The 27,838-nt window shown below is 40.3% G+C and overlaps 1 protein-coding gene across 8 annotated transcripts in view; it reads right to left on the bottom strand.

Annotated features, from left to right (window-relative positions):
• The window catches only part of Poln (DNA polymerase nu), a 152,851-nt gene that overhangs the window by 61,936 nt on the left and 63,077 nt on the right, over positions 1-27,838 (bottom strand). For 4 of the 8 annotated variants that reach the window (XM_063230288.1, XM_063230283.1, XM_063230290.1 and 1 more), the window contains 4 exons: positions 27,583-27,639; positions 26,648-26,701; positions 26,090-26,158; positions 25,901-25,966 (listed from right to left, as the gene is read on the bottom strand). The exons of 1 other annotated variant lie outside the window; for it this stretch is intronic. In XM_063230288.1, coding sequence (XP_063086358.1) covers positions 25,901-25,966; positions 26,090-26,158; positions 26,648-26,701; positions 27,583-27,639 — 246 coding nt within the window. Of the gene's footprint in view, positions 1-25,900; positions 25,967-26,089; positions 26,159-26,210; positions 26,253-26,647; positions 26,702-27,582; positions 27,640-27,838 lie in introns of all 8 variants that reach the window. 3 more of the 8 variants (XM_063230284.1, XM_063230286.1, XM_063230287.1) reach the window with 3 other exon arrangements.

The following is a 27,838-nucleotide window of genomic DNA, read 5'->3' as shown; positions in this document are numbered from 1 at the left end:
CGAGGTAATGAGAGTGTAGCTTGAAGGCCAGGGAATGCCTGAGGGCTTATGGAATTATAAACCTTATCAAAACATTACCATAGTATGACAAAATATTAACTTGGCTCAAACCTGCTAAGTAGGAAAACCTAATACAAACATGATAGTGAAACAGTGAACATATAGTTAGGAAAATAAGCTAAGAGGTGGGGAAAATGACTCACTAACAAAGCAAAATAATCCAGTTCAGTAGTGTCCAGATTTTAACATTTCCACATAAAATAGCTGCAACTTTAAAAAAAATTAAAATTAAATATGACCTGAAGAAAAAGGAGAACTTGGGACATTAAACAATTTGTAAAAACACAATGTGAAAGATTAGATATTTTGAATTTCATAACTTTGATGAATTCTGAGCCAGTGTCACGAGTGACACTGCAGTGAAATGAGGCATTGACAAGAACCGGCTCTGCTGCTGTAGAAACATTAGAAGGGACATCGAAAGCCATGTGTGATAAGTGGGGATTGGATGCAGGAATGTGGCTCCTGCAGGGGCAGCCAGAACAAAGGTCCTCAGCAGCTCCCATGAGGAGAAGGCCTCTCTGAAAGATACAGCAGTTCCAGGAGGGACACACCAAGCAGGGACTGGCAGGCCTGAGCCCTGGGTATCTTAGGGGGAGCAGGAGGACTTAGACAAAGTAAAGACCTTATTACCAGCTTGTATCTTAGGTGGCAGGCCAGCATGGGGAGGAGAAATAACCATGCTGCCAAGACATGGTGATCCTTGTGATGATCCCAAACTGTTACAGGTAGCTGAGTTGAAATATTATAGGCAGTGAGACAGGGCTGGGCCCTCAAAGGAGCCAGAGAAGAAGTTCAGGTACTTTGCAGCCTTGGAAGAGACAATCACCTCCTGCTGTGGGCCAAATCTCAAGAAAAAAGGGAAAGCAAATACAACCACATCCTAAGGATAGACAGTCCAAATAGTTCTCTATCACCCTGAGGAAGTCAGGAGCACCATCCCAGCCCACTACTGGAAGGGTCACTGCTGTTAAGTATGCCTGCTTACTATGTGATGTGCTCCCTCATTTGCTTCTAATTTAATCAGTTTTACCTGAGCAATTAATCTTATTGGTTGACCACAGTTCTGACCCATCTTATTTCTACCTTGTGAGTTCCCATTTTTCCCCACCTTACATCCATCTACCCTTATGATTTTACTCTATAAAATCCCTAGAAAAGACAGTTTTTGGCAATCTGCTCAGGACCCCTTCTGTCTTTCAGACAGAAGCTTTTTCTTTCTCAATAAATATATTGCACTCTTAACCTCCACTGTTCCTAAAATTTATTCTTTGATTTTAGAGAACACAAACTCCTACTGGATATATAGTAGGTTGGGAGTTTCATTCCCCTATCTCAAAACCAGATTTGAGACCCTGGAGGATATCTTAGGAGAGGATCCCCCATGGGGTTTTCCAGTCAAACACTCAGTGCTCACATGCTCTAGGTTCAGAGAAACAGGTAGAAAAGTTTCCAATTCAGCAAGGTAAACACAAGCATCACAATCAGGGAGTACAAGGAAAATTCAGGAGGGATACCAGATCAAAGTGCTGGAAAGTCAGTGATTAGTGAGGCATTCCAATGCAGGAAAACACAGGGAGAGTTTTAGATGAGAGGGAAGTTGCTTCTACACTAACAACAGGAAGAAGCCAGATAATCTATAAAATCATCACTTCTATTGAGCTCATCAGAGAGCTGAATATTTCACAGAGAATTGTTCCTTACAAAGTGAGAGCAAACTAGCAAGGACTGGAGAGAGCCATCCAAAGCATTGGGGAACACTGCCTAACATGCACATAGTGCCAGGAATAAGATCTGTTTCCACCAGTCCTGAAAATCTTGAGAATTCACAGACATTCAGCAGGATACTCAGGAAGGAAAGTAATTAGCTTTTGATGGACCATTTCCCTGGTCCACCTAAAATCAAGCTCAGAAAGTGGGGGGAAAAACTGTTTCCAAATAAAACACATCCAGAACAAAGCTCAGGCATTTTAATGGGAGTACGGAAAGATCCATTAACCAATCATATAAAATCTTTAATGTTTACCAAGCACACAAAGGTTATCTGACATACAAAGAAACAGGAAAATGGACTCATAATGGAAATAAGCATCTACTAATCAATAACAGACACAGATGTTGAAATTAGCAGGCAGCAAGGGCATTAAAATAATTACTATTCATTTGATAAATTGAAAAATTAGAGCCTGGAGATATTAAAAATATCCAAACTAAATTTCTAGAAGTAAAAACTATGGCTAATACGAAAATTCAAAAATAATGGTTTCCACATGAAAAGATTAGTGAAATAAAGGACATAGTAATATAAACTATCTGTTATAGTCCAGATCTTGATATCCCCAAAGTTCTCCATTTTGGAAGCATGCCTGTCAGTCTGTGATTTTGCTGGAAGGGGATGGAGCCTAGAGGAAGTGAGGTCACTGGGGGCGTGTCCCTAAAGGGGACACTCTCCTCTGCCTTACCATAGGCCCAGAGGCAACAGGGCTGAGGCATCATGGTTGAAACCATGGGTCAAAATGAATCTTTCCTCCTAGTAAGTTGCTTATCTCAGCTACCCAACAGGAAAAAGTTCAAAGTAAAGATGAAAGATGAGTTTTAGTCAGCTGTGGGACAAATACAAAGTGACCTAGTATCAAGTAAGTAGAAGACCTGAAAGCAGAGGGATTAAATAATGACCAATAACTATACAAGTTTGAGGAAAACTATAGATCCATAGGTCCTAAGAAATGCAATGAACCCCAAACACAAGATACTATACCAATATGTATCAAAATTTGTTTTCAAAACTAGTGATTGAAAAAAAAAACCCCAAAATGTGCCAAGGAAAAAGATAAAAAAGAAAAACAATAACAATGATAGAAACAATACAAGTAAGAAAAAAGTGATATTTTCTCAGTATTAAGAGAAAAAAAATTCTTTCAACTGAGAATTTTGTGCTACAAAAAATAACTTTCAAAAATAAAAGTGAAATAGATATTTCCAGAACTACAAAAGGCAAAAGAATACATTGGCAGACCCACAACTACCTGAAATGTTTAAAGATGTCTTTTTTTAAAAGCCGGTCAAATTTAGCAGTGGGGGGGTTGTATACTAACTTTAGTGACACTAATGTTAATAAGTTCTGATAACACACTGCCAGCGGAACAGCCTAAAGATGACTTATACACAGAAGAAAAATAGTGACAAATAGAAATCAGGATATATACAAGGAGATAAGGAACAATGGGAATGGTAGAAATATAGGCAAATATTTCAGATTTCACTTATTTAAATCTATTTAAACAAAATAATAAAACATGTCCTGGGATTTATAATTTATGTATGCCAACATCAGCATCAAGGTCAAAGGAAAAAATAGCAGTATATGTCATTGTGAGTTCTTCTACATTATGTGGAATGATATATTGATATGTTGTAGAATCCACAGGCAGACTGTGATAAAGATGTCTACAATAAACTCTAAGTTGATCATTAAAATGAAGAAAATTATAGCTAATAAAACAAAGAGGATAAAGTGTAAATAATTGAAAACCTCAATCCAAAAGAAAGTAGAAAAATAAGAAGAATGAACAAAACAACTAAGGCAAAAAAGCAAATAGAATAATAGGCTTAAACCTAACTCTATGACTAATCATATTAAGTATAAGTCTACTGAACAATCCATTCAAAAGTAGATATTGTCAGAATGGATTAGTTAGCAAGACTGTCTGTATACTTTCCATAGCAAATGTAGTTTAAATATAAAGAGGTAAACAGTTTAAAAATAAAAAAGATGGAAAACATTATAGTAACACTATTAAAAGAAAACTGATTTGGCTATTTTAATGTTAATATTAAATTATAATTATTTCTAAAACTATTTTAAAATTTTATTTTACCAATATAAATTAATAGTTAACATTAAGCAAAACAGAAGTCAAAAAACATTACTAGGGATAAAAGGGTAATTTTGTAAAAATAAAACAATTCAACAGGAAGGCATAGGATAACAATCTAAATATTTCTGCCCTTATAAAAGGCTTCAAAGTACATGAAGCAAAAACTTTAGGGATACTGATCTGAAAGAAGAAAAGGTTTTCCATAGTTATGGCTGGATATTTCTATGTCCCTCTTTTGATAACTGAAGATCAGCAAGGATATGTAAATTAGACAACACTATTGGCTAACTTGATCCAACTGATATTTATGGAATATTCCATCCCTCAATAGCAGAAGTGTTGGGAGCCGCGGCCGAGCCCGGTCGCATTACTTGGCGGACGTGAGGCCTGTAAGAAAGAGCAAAGCCTGAGCTAGATTACCCCTCCCATCGAGTGACCCAAGTTGGCACCTGCTTCCTGCCCCCTGATTGCCCTGGCGACTTAAACAACCCGCTCTGTAAGATAGTCTGCCTCGCAACAACTGATGTTAGCCAATCAGCCCGCATCGCGCGCTTTGAACTGATTGGCCACTGTTACCCTATAAAAGTGAGTGCCTCTCCCGCCACGAGAGAGAAGCACAGAGGGAGATAGAGGAAGTCCACCGGTGAGAAAAGACTGGTGGCAGAGCAGAGGCCTCACGCGGCCCACGCGGAGACAAATAAAGACAAGGTTGCACACTAATTTGTCGTGTGTTCTTCCTGCCGGCCGGGAGCGACACCGACATCTGGTGGCCCGTACGGGGAACTGATCACTCCCCTCGGTGGTGTGCAACGCTCCAGCGCGGTGCTGTCGGACAGGTGAGTAGGGGATAAGCCTGGGCTCTGGGTGGCGCGCACCTACAGGGCTTTTAGACTCCCCTCAGGCTCACGCGTAGGTGACGGGTTCTCTAAGTCACACGCGGTGAGTAACAGCCCTCGGAGGTTAAGGATGGGTAATTTACCGAGCACAGAGGCACGGCCCTTGGTAAAGGCCCTTAAAAAGCTTTTAAAATCTAGAGACCTCAGGGTAGGTCAAAAAACACTGGAACTATTCATAGCGGAGGTAGATAGGGTGGCTCCCTGGTTTTTACCCACAGGGCATTTAAACCTGCCGTCATGGGAGAAGTTAGGCGGGGACCTCGCCTCGGTGGAATTGGGAGGCGATATTTCGCTGGCTATTCGCCCCCTGTGGGAAATGATACATGCGTGTCTTGAAGGGGAGGGGAAGGGGTTCCCGTCGGCAGTTAGAGACGCGGAAATCATGGACGCGCGCAAGGCTTTTGAGCAGGCAAAATCGGAATGCTCTCGGGAGGGGTCTATCCAGGGGGAGAAGATCCAGGGAAAGATAGAGAACACCCAAGCTCTGGAGTCCTCCGACTCAGATAGCGAGGAGGAACTAGAAGGTGGGGCAGAAAGCCGAGAGGCCCGAAACCCCTATGCCGAGTTGCGCCGCGAATTGTGTGCGTGCGCCGCCCGAGAAAAGCAAAGAGAGGAGAAAGGACCCCCGAGCGCCTCCTGGCGGGGAGGAGATAGAGAGCCATCCACTCCGCCCTGGAGTTCATTTCCAGAAGCGGTTCCCCACCGAGAGGCCGCTACAGGGGACCCCCCCTTCTCAGCTGGCACAGGAAGTGACGCCCCGTTCCACTCTGTCGCGACCGCCATCCTATGACGTCGCGCCGCGGGGCGGACAGTATTTTCATGGGCGGCTATGGAGGGGTGAACGATGGTCCGGAGGGGATCCACCGATGCAAGGAATAGATTACGGTCCTTATGGAGTATATCCTGTGCAAATGGCCCCAGGCCAAGGGCGCAATGTTTGGAAACCCTTTGAGATAAAGCAGATCAGAGAGCTTAAGAGTGCTGTCACTTCCTTCGGTCCTACTGCACCCTATACCATAGCTATGCTAGAAAACTTGTCTTCTGGGCCGCTCACCCCAGTGGACTGGACCCAGTTGGCAAAAGCATGTCTACCCTCAGACAGCTACTTAGACTGGCGAACATGGTATGCAGAGTTCTCTGCCGAGCAGGCTGACAAAAACGCCGGTCGAGGAAACAGGGGCTGGGGATTTAGCTCAGCGGCATAAGCGCCTGCCTTGTAAGCAGGCAATCGCGAGTTCGATCCCTGGTACCGATAAAAAAAATAAATAAATAAAAATTAAAAAAAATAAAAAACAAAAAGGGGGAGCAAGCCAAGGCCTGCCTCCAAAGGCGCGGTTATCTATGGCATTATTCACATACAATTTTTTAAACTTAAACAGTGAAAATTGCTCCCCAGCTATGGCACATTGTACCCCATCCCCAAAAAATAAAGGATGGGTTAGATGGAAAGATGTCCTGACGGGACAATGGATGGGCCCGGATCCGGTGGTTAGCTGGAACCGAGGCGCAGTTTGTGTCTTTCCGCAGGGACCGGGACGAGAACCACTGTGGGTCCCAGAGAGGTTGACGCGTGCGACAAGTCCCTTGACTGAAGATCAGGCCTGTTCCACCAGAGGCCAACCGCAGACCCAACAACAAGATGAGCCCTAAAAAAACTGCAGGACAATCCCTTTTTGGGGGCCTGGAACGGCTTGCTCCCCTATGTGCTACCCTTGTTAGGCCCTCTATGCTCCTGGTTCTTGCTCCTGCTTATAGGACCATGCTTGCTCCGATGGGTTACATCATTTATTAATGGGCGCCTTGCGGCGGCCTGGCGTCAAATACGCCTGGTTGCCCATGCGGCACTGGCAGCAGCCCGTGATGGGCACAATGACCCCCAGGCTTATGCTTGGCTCACTCGACTGGCCTACGACCGGGTCTAGATGTGGCGGGTCTTCCGCACTCCTTCCCTATTGACACCACACAGCAGGGTAGGTGAGTCAATGACGGGTAAGAGCGTGCCTCCCCAGCACGACTCGACCTAAGCCAGGCCCTACCCCATACTGCACGAAAGCCGCTGGATTACTAGAATCTGCCCAGATCTAGATGTCTCTCCGAGGGGATTGCACGGAGGGGCATGAGTGCATGCCTATGTGCATCCAGGTTCCGTCCAGTTCACTCCTGGCCCTGGAAAAAGGACGAGGGTCTCAAGGCCTTGGCGGACCCAGGGACGGCCGACCAGGGTCCAAGCCAAGGGCCTACGGTGGGCCTCAACACAGGGCATAAGCCTCTGCACTCAATCCAGGGCGGGCTGCGATGCGTACATTCATTCAAAATAAATAAAATAGGGGGAGATGTTGGGAGCCGCGGCCGAGCCCGGTCGCCTTACTTGGCGGACGTGAGGCCTGTAAGAAAGAGCAAAGCCTGAGCTAGATTACCCCTCCCATCGAGTGAGCCAAGTTGGCGCCTGCTTCCTGTCCCCTGATTGCCCTGGCGACTTAAACAACCCGCTCTGTAAGATAGTCTGCCTCGCAACAACTGATGTTAGCCAATCAGCCCGCATCGCGCGCTTTGAACTGATTGGCCACTGTTACCCTATAAAAGTGAGTGCCTCTCCCGCCACGAGAGAGAAGCACAGAGGGAGATAGAGGAAGTCCACCGGTGAGAAAAGACTGGTGGCAGAGCAGAGGCCTCGCGCGGCCCACGCGGAGACAAATAAAGACAAGGTTGCACACCGTCAGAATTTGTTGTGTGTTCTTCCTGCCGGCCGGGAGCGACACCGACACAGAAGGTACATTCTTTTCAAGTACATATGAACCATTTACCCTAATAGATCATTTTGGGGGCCATCACCAAATCTGAGTAAATGTAAAATGACTAAATTCATACAAAATGTATTCTTTTAACAGAATTAAATTAAAAATCAATAACAAAAAGATATTTGGAATGTCATCAAATATTTGGAAACAGACTTCTAAATAATCCACATATCCAATGACATTGAAAAAGTTCCAGGGGCGTGTCTGGAGGACTCTGGATATCTCCGCCCAGACTGCTGGAGTCCCCCCAGGCTTCCAGGTGCAGTGAAGGGAAGAGGTGGGTTTGAGGCTTCCACATCAGCCTCCCCATTCCGGTTACACTTGGAGAACTGCTGAGCTCCCGACGGGTGGGCGGGCCCACACTACCAGCCTAGCCCAGCCTGTTTAGCTGCCGCGCCTGACCATCGGTCGGCAGAGGAGGAGGTGGGCAGACCTGGGGTGCCCTCACCGGCCTCTCTGGGTGTCTGGAGGACTCTGGATATCTCCGCCCAGACTGCTGGAGTCTCCCCAGGCTTCCAGGTGCAGTGAAGGGGAGAGGTGGGTTTGAGGCTTCCACATCAGCCTCCCCATTCCGGTTACATTTGGAGAACTGCTGAGCACCTGACGGGTTGGCCCGCCCACACTATCAGCTGAGCCCAGCCTGTTTTGCGGCCACGCCTAGCCATCAGTGTACAGAGGAGGAGCTGGGCAGATCTGGGGTGCCTGCATCGGCCTCTCCATGTGTCTGGAGGACTGTGGATATCTCTGCAACCAGGGAGGGTCCACAGGTTCCTGAGGCACCGCGGCCTGTGGTGAGTACCCAAAGCCGGCTGCGATTGGAGAACTGTGGAGCTTCCAAGGGGCAGGTGGGCACACAGTGTCCCTGAGGCCCAGCTTGTCTGGAACTGCGGAGTTCTGAGCAGGCAGAGGAGGGCCACTGGTTCTGTAGGCCCAATGGCTTGGGGTAGCACGGTACCAGAGTCTCAGTAGCTCCAAACATAGAAGGGGATTTTCAACAGATCCTGAGGAAGCTTTCAAATAACACTTGAAACACAGAAATATAGGAAAATGACAAAACGAAAGACCGAATTACAACCTCAAACCTCCAGCCCATCTCAAGAAACCCTAGGAGCGATGTATATAGAAGAAAATATATCCCATCCACCTCATATATCAGACACAATAGCTACTGAAATTGACAAGCAACTCCAGGAAGCTTTAAAGAAATTCAAACTCGAAATAATCTCCCAGATAAAAGAAGAAATGATAAAAGAAATGAAAGAGATTCTAAATATATCTAAAGAAAACACAGATAAAAAATTGGAGGAACTAAACAAAAAGATAGAATCCCTAGACGAGCAATATAAGAAACAAACAGAATACATAATGCAGATGCACAGAGATATACAGGAAATAAAAAACTCCACTGAAAGTTGTAAAAACCGCCTTAATGAAAGTGAAGATAGAATTTCAGACCTTGAAGACAGGATTGCAGCTAGTGAACAGGAAAGGAAAGATCTTTTGAAAATAACAAGGAATCAGGAAACAACAATTCAACAACTGCAAGATGATGCAAAGAAGAATAACATAAGAATGATAGGGATTAATGAAAGAGAGGGAGACAACATGAAGGATGTCAGGAGGATATTTAGAGAAGTAATAGCTGAAAATTTCCCAAGCATGAGATCAGAAACTGACATCAGGATCAGTGAAGCATATAGAACTCCAAACAGTCATAACCAAAATAAAACTACACCCAGACATATAATAATCACCATCCCAGAAATCCAACACAAGAATAGATTATTAAAAGCTGTCAGAGAGAAAAGACAGATCACTTATAAAGGAAAACCTATCAGAATCACAGCAGACTTCTCAGCACAAACGATAAAGTCAAGAAGAGCATGGAGTGAAGTATTCCAGATCCTAAAGCAAAATGATTTCCAACCAAGACTGATATATCCTGCAAAACTATCATTCAAAATAGATGGTGCAATACGATACTTCCATGACAAAGAACAGCTGAAGAACTTCATGAACACCAAACCAACCCTGCAAAAAATATTGAAAGACAGTTTAGATACACAAAGGAAAAAACCACTACGCAAAGCAAATAATTAAACAGAACAGAAAGATAAAGATGCAACAGCAGAGAGATAACATTCCTACAATTAACCAGCATTTAACAGTAATAACCATTAATGTAAATGGTCTCAATGCACCAATCAAAAGAAACAGACTAGCAGAATGGATCAAGAAACAAAATCCAACCATATGCTGTTTACAGGAAACCCATCTAACCCAGAAGGATACTCACAGACTGAAAGGCAAAGGATGGAAAACAATTCTTCATGCAGCAGGAATCCAAAAAAAGGCAGGAGTAGCCATTCTGTTTGCAGACAACGTGAACTTTAAACCAACAATGACCATAAAGGACAAAGAAGGTCACTACATACTCGTAAGGGGAAAACTCCAAGAGGAAGAGATAACTATCTTAAATATATACGCACCAAACTCCAGAGCACCCAGTTATATAAAACAATTATTAACAGAAATGAAAACTCAAATTATCAGTAACACAATTGTAACAGGAGACCTTAATACACCACTGACACCAAGGGACAGATCAACCAGACAGAAAATGAGCAAAGAAATAACAGAACTGAATCACACCTGTGAACAAATGGGTTTGATAGACATATACAGAATGTTCCACCCAACAATATCAGAATACACATTCTTCTCAGCAGTACATGGATCATTTTCTAAAATAGACCATATATTAGCTCACAGAACATATTTAAGCAAGTGCAAAAGAGTTGAAATCATCCCTTGCATATTATCGGATCATAGCACTCTGAAATTAGAAATTAATGATAAAAGATACTGCAAAAATTCCGCAAACACATGGAAACTGAATAACACACTCTTGAGTAATCAGTGGGTCACAGAAGAAATTAAAGAAGAAATTAAACAATACCTAAAAGAAAATGAAAATGCAGATACAACTTACCGGAATCTGTGGGATGCAATGAAAGCCGTCCTGAGAGGAAAATTTATTGCACTGAGTTCCCACATCAGGAAAACAGAACGAATACAAATAAATAACTTGATGCTACACCTCAAACAGCTAGAAAAAGAAGAGCAAGTCAAGCCCAAAGCCAAAAGAAGAGAGGAAATTATAAAAATCAGAGCAGAAATCAATGCAATAGAGACTAAGAAAACAATCCAAAGAATCAACGAATCAAAGAGTTGGTTCTTTGAAAGAATAAATAAAATTGATAAGCCCCTAGCCAACCTTATTAAAAAAAGGGAAGAAAAAGCTCAAATTCATGCAATAAGAAATGAAAAAGGAGAAATCACTACAGACCCAATAGAAATACAGAGGATCATCAACACCTATTTCGAAAACCTCTACTCTCAAAAGTTTGATAACACAGAAGAAATAGACAGATTCTTAGAAGCATATGAAGTACCAAAGCTAGATCAAGAGGATATAAAACTGTTGAATAACCCAATCTCTGCTAATGAAATTGAAAATGTAATTAAGTCCTTACCCACCAAGAAGAGCCCAGGCCCAGATGGATTCACTGCAGAATTCTACAAGAAATACAAAGAAGACCTAATGCCGACACTCCTCAAACTATTCAATGAAATTGAAAGGGAAGCAATCCTTCCTAAGTCATTCCTGGAAGCAAATATTACTCTAGTACCAAAACCTGAGAAAGACCCAACTAAAAAAGAGAACTATAGACCGATCTCCCTAATGAACACAGATGCAAAAATCCTCAATAAAATATTGGCAAATAGGATCCAGCAAATCATCAAGAAGATTATACACCATGACCAAGTGGGATTCATCCCAGGAATGCAAGGATGGTTCAACATACGCAAATCAATAAATGTAATCCACCATATCAATAAAGCCAAAAATAAGAATCACATGATCATCTCTATAGATGCAGAAAAAGCCTTCGATAAGGTCCAACACTTATTCATGATAAGAACTTTACAGAAAATTGGAATAAATGGTCTTTACCTCAATATAATAAAGGCCATTTATGACAAACCAACAGCCAGCATCATACTAAATGGCCAAAAATTGAAAGCCTTTACTTTAAAATCAGGCACAAGACAAGGATGTCCTTTATCACCACTCCTATTTAATATAGTACTGGAAGTACTAGCCAGAGCAATTAGGCAAGAAAGAGAAATAAAAGGGGTAAAGATAGGAAAAGAAGAAGTTAAATTATCATTGTTTGCAGATGACATGATACTCTACATAGAAGACCCCCTAAACTCCATTGAAGACTCTTAGATATAATAAATAAATTCAGTAATGTGGCTGGATACAAAATCAATACTCAGAAATCAATAGCATTCCTATACATGAACAACAAAATCAGAGAGAGGGAAATAAGAGAAACTGAACTCTTCACATTAGCAAGCAAAAAAATGAAATATTTAGGAATTACTCTTACAAAAGAAGTGAAAGACTTACACAGTGAAAATTATAATACACTGAAAAATGAAATTGAGGATGATCTCAGAAAATGGAAAGACATCCCTTGCTCATGGATAGGAAGAACAAACATTGTGAAGATGGCCATTCTCCCAAAACTGTTGTACAGATTCAATGCAATCCCAATAGAAATACTGTCAACATACCTTATAGATCTAGAGAAATCACTCATAAATTTCATCTGGAATCAGAAGAGACCTAGAATAGCAAAGGCAATTCTAAGCAGCAAAGACAAAGCAGGAGGCATCACAATCCCTGACTTGAAGTTATACTACAAAGCAACAGTAGTATAATCACATGGTATTGGAATCAAAACAGAGCTGAAGATCAATGGAATAGATTAGAAGATACAACCACAACTACAAACACTCTCAACCACCTTATCTTTGATAAGGGAGCCAAGCAGGTTCACTGGAAGAATGACAGTCTATATAATAAGTGGTGCTGGAAAAACTGGCTCTCCATTTGCCAAAAACTAAAGCTAGACCCATGTCTATCACCATGTACTAAATTAAAATCTAAATGGGTCAAAGATCTGAATATTAAAACAGAAACACTAAATCTATTGGAAGACAAATTAGGTAGAAACCTTGGAGACATAGGAGTAGGTAAAGAATTCATGAACAGGACTCAAACCGCACGGGAAATACTTCCCAGAATCAATAACTGGGACCACTTCTTATTAAAAAGTTTCTGCATGTCAAAAGAAATCTCCAGCATAGTGAAAAGAAAACCCACAAACTGGGAAAAGATTTTAGTGAACTCTCTCTCAGACAAGGGCCTCTTGTCTAAAACATATAAAGAATTAAAGAAACACAGACCTCCAAAATTCAAAGATCCAATCCAAAAATGGGCATCTGAGATGAATACGCAATTCTCAGATGAAGAAATGCAAATGGCAAATAAATACATGAAAAAATGCTCATCATCATTGGTCATTAGAGAAATGCAAATTAAAACCACACTGAGATACCATCTCACTCCTGAAAGAATGGCCAGGATCAAGAAAACCAACAACAAATGCTGGAGAGGCTGTGGGGAAAAAGGAACTCTCCTGCACTGCTGGTGGGAGTGTAGACTGGTACAGCCTTTGTGGAGATCTGTCTGGAGATTTCTCAAAAAGTTGGGACTGGAAATCCCATTTATTCCAGCTATTCCACTTCTAGGCATATTCCCAGAAGAACTGAAAGCATCATACCACAGTGATATATGTGCACCTATGTTTATAGCAGCACAATTTGTAATCACCAGATCTTGGAAACAACCCAAGTGTCCATCAACTGAGGAATGGATAAAAAAGTGGTGGTATTTCTATACAATGGAGTATTATTCGGCTATAAAGAAGGATCACATTGAGATATTTATCAATAAATGGGCGCAGCTTGAGACCATACTCATAAGTGAAATAAATCAATCTCGCATGTGTGAATACCGAATAGTTTCCCTAATGTAAGTAATGATTCAAATATATAAAAATATGTGGTAATCATGATTCCCCATTAGGTGGCCTTGAAGCCTTATAAAGTTTTCACTCATTAATTAGAAAGGCTTTATTCTGGGCTTCTTGATATGGAAATACTTGAAGCTATAGTATATGAAGTTTTATTCAAATATTTCAAGGAAAAAGACAGACACTATGGTAACTATTATTAAGTCGGGTTATATGGTGGTGAAGTACTAGGTTGCTGAAACAGTCATGCTTTGACCTCTATTGTTATATTGTTATGTCCTGTTTTATCTCAATCTCCCCCTTATTCTTTAAAAAAAAATTATTTAGTCATTTCTTATGTTTGTCTTAATTAAAGAAAAAATTTAAAAAATTAGGATATATAAATAGTAACTCTTTTTGATTTCCTATTAACTTGTTTTGAAGTCCTGTAATACTCCCACGATCTTGTTTTGACTGATTAGACTCTGTTCCATTCTATATGATAGTATCAAGTTTGAAGACATAGGCAACTACTTTGAAGGCAATAAGATTCACTAAGATACCCATTCTGGTTTGACTATTGTCTTCTTTGGAAGTCCTGTAATGTTTACAATGCCTAAGTTTTATTGGTCTTGTTCTCTACTGTTTTGTCCAACTTTATAATATCTAATGAGATAGACAATTCTTTTTAAGGAAACAAGAGACAACGTTGATAACTATTGTTGATAACCTTGTACTCTGTTCTACACCATGTGCTATGTCTATCCTTGGTTTTGACTGACAGCTTTGTTTTGCCATATTTGACTGTATTCTCTCCCCCCCCAAAAAAGTAATAAGCACTAAGGAGTAATAAAATCCAAAATGTGTAAATTTTGTTGTAAAAAAGAGAGGGAAAAAAAAAGAAAAAAAAAAAAGAAAAAGAGCTCTAACGGATATAACAGCAAGTGTGTTTAGGGGTGTTAAATAGCTGACTATAGCAATGTTTTTGGATCATTGAACACAGCTGTTTGCAGTCTCCCTGTTTGAATGTCCACCTTATATTCTTTGATACTGTGATTTGAGCAACTATTTTCAAGATGATAATATGTAATCTACTAACAGGTGATTTCTTACTGTTATGTTTTTTTTTTTTTGTAGTTCTGTATTACGTGTACCCTTACACCGCTTTGTTTTGTTTTGTGTTTTTCTCTTTTTCCTCTTAAATAAAAAAAAAAAAAAAGAAAAAGTTCCAGGAAGGTTTTTTTTTTTTAGCTGAATGGAAATGAAAATACAACCTATCAGAATTTATTGAATGCCAAAAAGGCATATCTCAGGGGAAATTTTTTTTTGTGTCTTTTTGAGACAGGGTCTCTTTGTGCAGTTTAGGCTGACCTTGAGCTCACTCTGCAGCCCAAACTGGTCAAACTCGAAATGATCCTCCTGCCTCAGCTACCAAAATGCTGGGATTACAAGCATGTACCACCACACTTGGCATCAGAGGAGATTTTTCAGACTTACTAATTGTTTATATTAAATTAATTACTATATCAAAAAATAAGATATCAAATCAATAAACTCTGCCTCCACCTTAATAAGCTAAAAAAAAGAAAGAAAATAAAACCCACAGTAAATATAAGGAAGAAATGATAATGATCAAAGCATAAACCAATGAAATACAAAGAAAAATCAATATAGAAAAATTGATAAAGTCAAATATCAATAAAAGTGATAAAACTCTAGCTACACTGGTCATGAAAAAAGTACAATGATAGCAATTCCTAATATCAAGAATGAGAAAGGTGACACTGATGTACTAATCATTCTATAGATATTACAAAGAATAAAGGAAAGCTATAAACAATCTTCTGCCAATGAATTCAACAATTCAGAAGACATGGACAAACTACTGAGAAAACAGAAACTACCAAGGCTCATCAAAGAAGAAGGATAATCCAAATAGCCCTATATCCATTTAAGAAATTGAATTTATAGTTACAAATCTTCCCACAAACAAAACTGCAGGCCCAGATAACTTCCCTAATGAGTTCTACCAAATAATCAACAAATAAATAGAAACAATTCTACACAAATTCATGTAGAAAAATAAAGAGGAGGGAATACGTTATAGCTTGGATCAAGAATATCCCTAAAAACCTCATGTGCTCAAAGATGGGGCTTTCAGAAGATGAATGAGTTATGGGGGCAACACGGTACAGCTGAACTGATGCTAGGAGGTAGGACCTGGTCAGAGGCTGCCGCTGAGGTATGATCTGGAAGGGTTTGTCTCACCTGGCTTGCCCTTAGCTCTCTGTCTCCTGGGTATCACGACCAGAACAGCTCTGCTCAGGTCCTTCCATTTTGCTGCTTCTATCTGGAACCAGACAACCATCTAAAGACTGAGACTTTTGAAACTATGAGCCAAAATAAACCTCTCCTCCTTTAAATCGTAGGTGTTAAGTATTGTGTCTCAGCAACAAGAAAGTAGCTAAGACAGAATACTTCCTAATTCGTAATTTGAAGTCAGCATTTCCCTGATTCCAAAGACACAGACATAAAACTAATAACCAGTTAGCCACCATTAAAATACCTGCAAAAATTCTACACAAAATTTTAGTAAGCATAATTTAACACTATATAAAAAGTACAATGTCAAGAGAAAATGAGTTGTAAAGTTCAAGATTTTAAATGATTTTAAAGTTCAAGAATGCAGAATTGGCTTAACATGTGGAAACCTAGTATAATTCGCCATATTAACAAATTAAAAAAGAAAAAAACCTCATATGATATGTCAATGGAGGCAAAAGAGGATTTAATAAAATTCAGCATTCATTTAAAAACTCTTAGCAAACTGTTAGTAGAAGGGAACTTCTTTAAACTGATAATGGGAACATGTGTAAAACCCACAGCTAACATCACTTTTGCCAGTGAAAGACTGGTCTCTCACAAAGTCAGTAATGAGAAAAGACATCTGTTTTCTCCATATCTGTTCCACATGGTATAGAATGTTTTGATCAGTGCAATTAGACAAGAAAAAGTAATAAGAAGAAGCTATATGGGAAAGATACAAGGCTTTAACTCTCATATAACATGATCATCTATATAGAAAGTCTGGTAGAATCCTCAAAAACTTACAGAATAGTAGTATTTGAGTTTGTCAAGGCTGCAAAAGGCAAAATAAAAAAAAACTATATTTCTATATACTAGGAAAGAACAACTGGAAATTGAAACAAAATGAAATACTTAAGAGCTAAATCTGATAAAATATACAAAAAGACCTATCTTTGGAAACTGTAAAACCTTTCTGAGAGAAATTAAAGAAAGCCTAATAAGAGATTCCCCCTTTTCATTGGAAGGAATTTTGTTAAGATGTCAATTCTTTCTAAATCGAGTTTGAGAGTCAATGTAATCCCAATAAAAATCTCAGAGAATTTTATTCTGGAAAAAATAACAGGTTTCTGATTCTATTCTATTCTATTTTATTTTTTAAGTTGCTGATTTTAAAGTTCATAAAGAAATGCAAAAGATCCAGACTAAACAATTTGGTTTTTTTAAATGATAATGCTGAAAGAGTTATCCAACTGAAAAGCTTTTACTAGAAAGTTACAACAATAAACATATTTATATATACTACTATATATAATATATATGAACTTCTATATTTAAGTTTAGAGATTTCAGTTTTGACAAAGGTGACAAAAGCAATTAAATAGGGGAAGGAATAATCTTTTCAGTAAGTAGTACTGAGACATTAGATAGCCACATGTAAAAAAAGATGAATTAAGCCATTTACTTCATATCACATACCAAAAGCAATTCAAAGTTAACCACGGACCTAAATATAAAAACAAACTAAATAATTCAAATAGGGATCAATAGATTAATTTAGAAATAAATCATAATACAGTTACAAAGGAATGCCACTCATAATAAAAAGGAATAAACTACTAAAACAAAGATCAATGTGCCTGAGTCTTAAAATAATAATCCTGCAAAAGAAGCAAGACAAAAAAGAGTACATGCTGTGACATTCTACTGACACAGACATCCAGAAGGTGGCAGAAAGAAGCTGGTGGTTGCCTGGAACATGTACACAAGCCAAGGGGGAAGACATTACAAAACCACGCAAGGATACCTGGGGGTGATGGATATGCTCACTATCTTGATTGTGGGGATGGTCTCATGTATGTGTATATATATATGTGTATATGTATACATATATATGTCAAAATTTATGAAATTGGATATATGAAGTTTCTAGTATCTCAATTTTACCTCAATAATGTTTTTTTTTTTAATTTTTATTTAAGGAGAAAAGAAAAGAAAGAAAAAAAAACAGTGAAGGGGTACAAGTTATACAGATTTACAGAATAAAAAAATGCGCAGTAGGAAATCACTAGTTAATGGATTACATATTGCCATCTTAGAAATAATTGTTCAAGTCACAAAATTAAAGCTTGTAGAGTGGACATTCCACCAATGATACTGCAAACAGTTCTGTTCAATGATCCAATAAAACTCTGTGATATCATTTTCTATCTTATACTTTTAAATATACATGCAGTTATATAGTTTAGAGCACTTTCTTTTCCTCTCTTTTGTACAGTGACTATTACACATTTTGGGTTTCATTGCTCCCACGGTTCTTGTTGCTTTTTTGGAAGAGAGTAAAACCAAATGTGACATAACAGAACAGAATCGGTCAAGTCAAAAGGGTGGACATAATAGATAATATAAAAACATAATACAAGGTGATCAACAATGGTTACCCTAATGCCTCCCGCTATTTCTAATAGCATTGCCTATATCATTAGTTGTAATACAATTGAACAAAACCGTAAAGAATAAAACCGACAAAACCAAAACATTGGAGACATTGTAGGTCTTCAAAAGTAGATAAAAGTCAACGAGAATGGGCGTTATAATGAATCTCATTATCTTCTCAGCTGATGCCTAAACTTTCGAACCTGATACTATCCAGCAAAACAGAATATAGGAACCTCAGTCAAAAACAAGATGCTGAGAGTAATACAGGGCTTCAAATCGAGATAATAGAAAGTCAAAGTGGGTTACTATATTATATCCTGCTATATTTTTCCCTGTAATTAAATGGGTAAAAATAAAAAAGTAAATAATGGAGTGGAGATTGAGAAAAAAAGAGGGCATAACAGCGAAACAGGGCAGATCAGAACATAACCATTTAAGCAGAATAGTGTTTCACCACCAGCTAATCCTGACCCAAAAATAGTTACCATATTGACTCCCTCCCTGAAGTCCTTGAGTACAACTTCATATACTGTAGCATTAAGTATATCAAAACAATGTAAATCCATTTAAGAGAATAACAGCATTATAGAGTATTTAGAATCGACTAACAGAAAATGAACAATGGTCTCTGTATAATCTCCTTGTCTTTAAAAGGTTTTTTCTTATACTATCGTACATAGTAAAATCCAATAAGATACAACCTGTTTAGACCATTGGAGACAGAAGAACAAAAGCTAGATGAGACTTCAAAACAAGATGGTACTAAATCAGCATTACCTATTAAGATGTCATTTTCTCCAAAAAAAGCTGTTCCTATCATCCAATCTTCTCTGTCTCATTTCTGTTGAGCTCTTTTTCTGTCAGTAGCTGTCAGTTTGTCTTCTTCGTTTTGGTCTCTGCTCTATTCGTTGTGGCCTCCCCGCCCCTATTTCTGGGTTCTTTGTATTTTTCTTTTTTTAGAATATCCTGCAATACTTTCTGTAGGGTTGGATTGGTGGTTGCAAATTCCCCCAGTTCCTCTTTATCTTGGAAGCACCTCGTTTTTCCATCAATTTCCAGGGACAGTTGTGCAGGATATCTCAATCTTGGCTGTAGATTATTATCTTTCAAAGCTTGAATTATTTCTCCCCATGCTCTTCGTGATTTGATGGTTTGTGAAGAGAAATCTGCTGTAATTTTGATGGGTCTTCCCTTGTAAGTGATCTGTTTCTTGTCTCTTACAGCTTTTAATATTCTGTTCTTGTATTGAATTTCTGGAATTTTTATTATTATATGCCTGGGTGTTTCTCTATTAGGGTTGTAGGTAGCTGGGGTCCTGTATGCCTCATACATTTGAGTATCTTTACCTTTTGCTAAATTAGGAAAATTCTCCTGGATTATTTCTGTGAGTAGCTTTTGTAGTTCACTTGTTTGTGTCCCTACTTCTTCTTTTATGTTCTTAATCCTTAAGTTATGGCTCCTCTTATCATCTTCTTGTCTTTGTATTATTGCTGTGTGTTTCTTTGTTATTTTTAAGAAGTTTTTCATTTCATTCTCCCATGTTTCAAGTCTGCCCTCCAATTCAGATAGTCTGTCCTTAGTTTCTTTCAAGCTGTTATGCCAGTCTTGGGTATACTGCTTGATTTCTTGATAGTCCCTTTGCACCTGCTTCACATACTCAATGCTTTCTCTGTTTTCTCCATCAAGCAATTCTCCCCTCTTTTTCTGTTCTTCCACTCCACCATCTGCTTTTTCCTGGGTGGTGCTTAGCATTTCTCTAACTATTCTGCATACTTCTAGCTTCAGGTCATTGATAACTTCATTCCTGAATTGGTCTATGAGGCTCTCTAAATGGCGCTTAATGTATATTGGTACAGTGTCCACTATTGCCTGATTCTCAGGATTGGGGGTCGAGGAGCCTTTTTTGTTGCTTCCCTTCCCCATATTTTCTGTTCCTTATAAAATGTAATCTTACACAGGAGGCCCGGCTTCCCTGCCTGTCAGCTACAGCTTGATCGAATTGCGCTGGCTAGTTGTTCCAGCTCACCGCTGCGCCCCAGGGAGTTGCGGAGGAGGCAGCCTACGCGGAAGTCGGTCGCTCCTCCGGGCCACCATCAGGCTCTGGGATCTGGGCTAGGCCAGCCTAGGGGGTCCGCGAGCAGCGTCCCTCCGGCCAGGCACCTTTCACCAATCCCGTCCGAGAGGGAAATGCGCGGCTGCAGTTGCCACCGTGCCCTGCTCTTACAGGACTGCCCGCGCCCAGAAAATCCTCCGCTGGAGTCAGACTGCGGTAGGGAGTCAGTTCCTCGCTCACCTCGCCACCAGTCAGCCTTCCTTCCTGCCCGTCGCGTTTCCGAGACCGTTCCCAGACGCCCGTTCCCAGAGCTCGGGGGTCGCGTCTCTCCTTGCTGAGCCGCTGTGGAGGTGGCCGGCCGCCGCGCGGCGGGAAATCCAAGCCGCGGTTTCCAATGGCGCGGAGTCGAGCCTCCACACCGAGATTTTTCTGTTCCTATTTTAGCGCCAGGACTGTATTCCAAGTTGGATTCTCTCAGCCCAGTTCGTTCCTGAGTCAGCAGAGCATATCTCTACTGGTTCGTATCTCCTTAGTCTGCATCATTCCTGGCCTCTGAGCCGAGCCTTTAGAGAGCGTTCAGTAGTTGCTGTTGTCTGTCCGCCATGTTCTCCAGAGTCCCTACCTCAATAATGTTAAAAAAATTAAGGCAACCCAGCTATGTTGGTAGGCTCAGACAGAATAATCAAAAATTTGAGCCCAGCCTGGCCAACTTAGCAAGACCATGTTTCAAAATAGAAAAAAGGAAAAAATAATGCCGGAGATGTAGCCCAGTGCTCCCTCAGATCAGCTCCCAGTACTGAAACTATGATTCCTATTTCTGGTGAGATGAGCATGCACATTCCACTGATGCAGCCATGTAACTGGGCAGAAGCACAGGCAGAAATATGGAGATTCTGATAAATGAACAATAAGCACCAGGAAGACTGTGGAAGCAGACCAGAATATGAAGTCCTACCAGATAGGCAGTGAGTCACCATCTTGACCCCTCTGTTCTCCTACTGCTTGGTCCTGGACATGGGGCCAGTGTCAGAGACTGTATGGCAGGGTCAGATTACTAAAGCCTCACACTACCCATTAGACAATAAAAAAAAAAAAAGGATTCCTAAAGGACCAGAAATGAGTGGAGAAGTCACAGACCAGAGATCCGGAAAGCAGTGTCATAGAATTGCTTATAAACTGCAAGGCTCAGCTTCCACCTGCAGTTGAGCAGCTCTTGTCCTGAATGGCACATGAAAAGTGACAGGGGAACTAACATAATACAACTCAAGTTCTACACTGACCCTGGGTGACTGTCAGTGGGACTATCTGAACGGCACTGCAAAGGCTTTGAAAACTGAATCTGCAGTGGCACCACAGCACGTGGGCAACGAGTCAGGACAGGCAGCCAGAGCCTCACCAGGCTGACTGCCCAATGAAACAAAAATCCCAATTCTATTTTAGTAGAATTTTTAAACAAGACTCAGACTCTCATAATATTCAAACTGTCCAGTAAACAACCTAAAGTATTAGACACATGAAGAAATAGGCAAATCTCAACTTGCACAGGTAAAGGCAATCAAAAGATGCCAATGCTAAGTTGATACAAATAGTGATGTGTTCTGACCAACATTTTAGGGTAGCTTCTGTAAAAGTGCGCCAGTGTGTTTACTAAATATACATTACTGAGACTGCAGGTGAATCAACCAAATCAACTACTCTATCTTGGCTTTTAAATAAGCTGTAATCAGAGCAAGCCCAGGAGTTCAAAAATGGTGGCTTGCTAGGGGGCTGGGTGCAGTCTTTGCAGAGAAATCAGATCAGATGCTAGAATATGACAACATGGAGAGGGCCAGACAAATAGATAACGATTCTTATTAACCAAGGTGATAACTGAAGGGAAAAATAAAACCAGGAAGAGGAAGGAAAAGCTTGGGTGGAGAGCTGAAGCCCGATGTACTCACTGAGCCCCTTTCTGCACTGTACCAGGCGTGCCCAGAGGATCTAAGGTCATGCTGAGACCGCGGCTGCCAATAACGGGAGTCTGTGAATCCCGGACCTTTAATGGGAGGACATGACACAGAGAGCAGTGGTTCCAAGGGGAAAAGCTGTATTGGCTTTTGGCGACTGCTGGAAATTGAGACGTGGGACCCTGTGAAGCAGCCATAGCCACCTGGTGGCTCCAGAGAAGACTGCGAGAAGTTTTGGAGCTCCAAAGCCAGATGCTGTGCAGTTTTCTGACCCATCCGAGCTGTGCTGGGAACACAGTGAAGACAAGCAGCGCAGTGTGCAGTGGACCCAAGAGGAAGATCTGCATTGAGTTCTGGTGAGTACTAGAGACTGGGTCTCGGGGCTGCTGTCACTGGCTGAGGACATCTTAGAATTGGGCAGAGCCCAGCACCACGGTGACCTCAGATAGTTGCCCCTGGCGCAGAGAGGTCTGGTAGAGGACATCTTGGATTTGGGCAGAACCCTGCACTGCAGTGACATCAGTCAGCTGCTTCTGATGGGTGCAGAGAGAACTGGCAGGGTCTGCTGGGGCTGAATCACACCTCTGGTTGGGACCCAATAAGCAGATACAAAATAGTTGTGACTCTGTGACATCCACAAGGTACAGTCTAACTTGCAGATTGACTGGCACAGAGGCTGGAGGCTAGCCTATACTGTCCCTGAATTCCTGCCTACCTCAGATAACAGCATATTGGGGAGGGCAGCAAAAACTCCAGTCAGCATGCTTCAGAAAGACCCTAAGCAATACAGAGAGGGCCAGAGACCCCCAGGACACACCAGTCTGAAAGAAATATTATAAGAGATAGAAATAAAAATCTCCAGCTGCTGAACCTGGGAAAATAAGCCCAGGAGAAGTAAATACAGAAGAGAACCAACACAGTAACCATCCAATACTAGACAGAGCATCAGCTGATATAAAGAAATACCTTCATGACCTCATAGATGAATTTAAAACTGTACTTCTGACCCAAGTGAGGCAAGATATAAAAAGATTAATTAAAGAAATGATAAGCCCCTCCAAAGAGAACACAGATGGAAGAACGGAGGAAATCAGAAAAGAGAGACCTCTGATGAAGAATTTAAACATAACCTAGAATACATGAAACAGATCCAAAGAGATTACCAGGAAACTAAAAACTCCATTGAAAACTGGCAAAATGCCTTGACAGAAACTAAAGTTAGATTTTGATACTTGAAGAAAGATTTATGATATATGAAAGAAAAGGGAAGGTCTTTTCATGAAAGAAAAGACCTCTTAAAAATAATGAGGAACCAGAAAGAAACAGTTCAAAGGCTAGAAGACCACAAAAGCATACATAACTTAAGAATAAAGCACATGAGCGAAGAAGCAGGAGTAACCAAAAATGAACTACAAAGAATATTCACAGATATATTAAAGGAAAATTTCCTAAGCATAGGAAAAAGAAATGATATCCAGATAAATGAGGCATACAGAACTCCAGCCACCTACCACCAAAACAGATCTACACCCAGACATTTAATAATCAAGATTCTAGAAACCCACCAAAAGAATAGAATAATAAAAGCAGCCAGGGAAGAGAAGCAGATTACCACTTAAGTATGGCAAAATAATGTATATTTTTAAAATTAAAAGGCAAAAGAAAATTGGGAAGAAAAAATATTTCAGCTTTTTATTAGGTATAATCTATATATAAAGAACTTTCTAAAACTAATAGAAAAAATTCTCCAGAGAAATGGATAAATGACATAAGCAGGTAATTTATAGAGTGATTATTTTATGTAGTCAGCCTCAACAAGTATGTATGTATGTATTTATTTATTTGATTTTTGAGACAAGGTCTCACAATGTAGTTCAGTCTGGCCTTGAACTCACTATGTAGCTTAGGCTGGCCTCAAACTCATGGCAGTCCTCCTGCTTCAGCTCCTGAGTGCTAGTATTACAGGCAGATGCCACCATGCTTGGAGCAACAAATTTTTAAAGGAATGGAAATTATAAAAAAGAATCGGGAAATAATAATAAAACTGGAGACTTGCAATGACAAGGATTAGAGCTTTTCACTGACTGTGAGAGGGAAACGTAATTTTTTCTCTGGTGGACAAATTGGCAATGTAAAACCGTAAAAATAAATATAGGGGGCCTGGGATTTAGCTCAGCAGTGTAAGCACCTGCCTGGCAAATGCAAGGTCATGAGTTCAATCCCTGGTACCAATACATACATACATACATACATACATACATGCCAGGGATATAGCTCAGTGGCACAGCCTGGCCACTCAAGCACAAGATCCTGAGTTTGATTCCTGGTACAAAAAAATACATATAGACTTGGACTGTAAAATTTCATCTCTAGAAATTTATGCTATGGGAAATGTACCAAAACATATGCACAAGTATGTTTATGGCATCTTGCTTAAATTACGGAAAGCCAAATCAACCCAAAAGATTATCTGTAGGGTCAGCCCTACAGCTGGGATGCACACAGCTGTTGACATGACAGCACAGACTTCCAGTTAAATGTGATGGCTGAATGTTTTAAACATTCAAATGGAAAAATAAGCCTGGTGTGATGGCTGAGGAAGAAAGGACTGCTGCAAGTTGGAAGCTAGCCTGGGCTACACAGTAAGTTCAAGACAAGCTTGTACTACATAGTGAGATCCTGTCTCAGAAAAAAACCCCAAAGAATGAAATAATAGAAAAATAAAAATAGCACATGATTGAAAATCTAAGAGTGCTACCTGAAAATCAGTACCACTGGAAACTTCCAGAAAAGAATAAAGTACCAGAGATGATCCTAGGGCTAGACATGCAGTGGAAGACAGTACTGGTCCCTCATAACCCCAACAGGCAAAATCAACACCCACAGTGCTCAGCATCAAATCCAGGTGTATAATCATACCAAGACGTGTAAAATAAAAACAAGGTGGCTTTTTTTGTAGAAAAAATAGTATTGTATGAATACATGTGCTTAGCAAAAAGTATGAAAAGACAGACAGGACTGTCAGCACAGTTGGCTCTACATGGTAGAACCATGGAGGCTTTTACTAATTGATATTTGTTTTCCATACTTAAGGAACTTTTTTGCAATAAGAAAAGAGTAACAAGCTTTCTTTACATCAGAAATAACAAGTCATCTGAAAGGTAACTATTTTAAGTGTTAGTAAAGGTACATCACAAACTCAGAGGCACTTAGAGTTTTTTTTTCATGAGAAACAGTCTTCAACAACCAAAAGATGGAAGTGATTACAGAGACACTTCTGGAAATCAAAAATTACCTGTTCAGCACAAATCTGAAAAAGATGATGGGGGAGGGAAAGAGGATCCTTTTTGCCTTCAGTACTGAAGTCCCTGGGTTTTTGGGGAAAGAATATTCTTCACTGACTTAACACTTCAGAGTCTTATTCCCAGAATACAAAAGTGCTCCCAGAAGGTTAGTGGGATGAATATACAAACTGAAACACAGTGATCAGCATGAGACCCCCTCTTGGAAATGGAAATTGCACAGGCAAACACATCTGGGAAGAACTTCTGTCGCAAGGCACAGAAATTGGCATTCAACAAAGAACACTAACTTACAGGATGCTTGGCTGAAAGTCTGCCGGTCACAGTTCCAGTCTGATTCCATGTGGAGGAAATGGAACCCTTGATCAGTTAAAAAGAATCAGTTTAAGCCATGGCAATACTGTTCTGGGCCCTTCACCACCCATAACATCAACACTCACTGTTTCTCTAAAGGCCAGTGAGATGCAGACCCTAAATTCCCACCTCTGAAATGCCCCTGGAATTACAAGACTTCTGCCATGGGACCAAGGATGGGTGAAGAAGGAAGTTTCTCTGTAACCCAAGTGGAAGCAGCAATAGGGCAAGTAGGCCTTATGCTACTTACAACTCCAGTGTATGGGTAAGCGGGGTGATGGGTTATGGGTACCTGAAAAGTCAAGGTGGGACTGTGAGTTACTGGCAGGGCTGCTGTCCGTTGCATAGACTCTAACAAGTCACAGAACATCTCTAACTACAATCTTCTTGTGTATAAACTAAAACAACAACATTTACCTCAAACAGTTCCAGAAGACAGATGTAATAATAACAGTGAAAACAAGAGGTCAGCCCTAGAGCTTCCTCTTACATGGACTCTCTAGATGCTTAACACCAGCTTATGCTGTGCAGAGAGCACAGTAATAATACCAGAATCACAATGCAAGAATCAATTCTATGAATACCAGACTATTTCATCAATTACTAGAAGTATAAAAGTTCTCTGTGTATCTGAACTCATTTATAAGCATGTTCCTACCCTCCATTTCTTTGTTTAAAGCCTGTTACCTTTTTCATGCAAGCTAGTAATCCATCTACAAAGGTTGACTTGATCTTGTGAACCTAAATCACAAAGACAAGAATAATCCTTTTGTTAAGTATTTAAACAGGAACAAGCACCAGAGCAGCACTTCCCATAGCACCAGGCATGTGCCTCTGGTCATCATAGAGGGTCTTGGTGATGCCAGTATTGAATAACAATGGCCCACAGAGAGAGATTGTCACCCCTCTCTTTTCAAATAAATCTGTTTGGCAATAACTCTAAATTTACAGAAAAGTTGTAAAGATAAGAAGATAAGTAAAATCTCAGGTCAGTGTATCCCTTGTGGGCCCTTTCTAGTTCTCACCCTTCAGGAGAAAGGGCCAACTGGTCCTAGCACGTTGCCAGACACAAATAGTAGGTCACAAGCTCAGCAAATAATAGGACAGTGGCCTGAGTGATGACAAAGCTTTCAGTGTGGCTCCTAAACAAAACCTGGGAAGTGAAGAGCAGTTGTGTGAACAGAGAAAAGGTGAGTGCCAGAGGAGGGGATGGGTGTGTCATTAACCCCCTGCTAAACAGTACTGGTAAAGGTAAAATGCTAGCCTGAAGTTTGAAAACCATGGGAAGGCAAGAGCTTTTGTGGATACTGGCAGAAGTTTCAGTTGCACTGAAGTCACAAGCAAGGACACAACAGTCACAAGCAAGGACACAACGTCAGTTTTTTTCTTTAATGATCCTTTGGTTCCCAACGCTAGGCAAGGGCTGACTGCAGACTTGAGTAAGATCATGTCAGGGTGTGAGGGAGTAGGGCTAACCTGAGAAACTGCACCCCTTAGAACACTGCCAGAGTGTTTAGCAATGGTAACTTATTTATTTTTTACTGGCAATGGTTATTTATTAACAGAGATAGAGCCTGGCACTTCCCTTTTATCACAAACTCCTTACCAAGGAGTCAACTTACCTGCCTGTATTCCAAAATTATCTTGGGTAAGGGATGCAGATCTTGCAGAGAATTTAACTAAAAAAATGAAAATATAGGATACAAAAGTCAACATTTAAAAAATTAATAACATTTTTATATACTAATAATAAACTAGCTGAGAAAGAAAACAGGGAAATAATTTCACTCACAATAGCTTAAAAAAATTAAATACTAGGAATCAACCTAGCCATGAAGGTGAAAAACATGTACAATGAAAATTGTATAACACTGAAGA

This window comes from Cavia porcellus, unplaced genomic scaffold (genome assembly GCF_034190915.1).
Source record: "Cavia porcellus strain 051 isolate PalLab524CR breed Dunkin Hartley unplaced genomic scaffold, mCavPor4.1 scaffold_18, whole genome shotgun sequence".
Classification (NCBI taxonomy): domain Eukaryota; kingdom Metazoa; phylum Chordata; class Mammalia; order Rodentia; family Caviidae; genus Cavia; species Cavia porcellus.
This window is presented reverse-complemented; position numbering and strand designations above follow the sequence as displayed.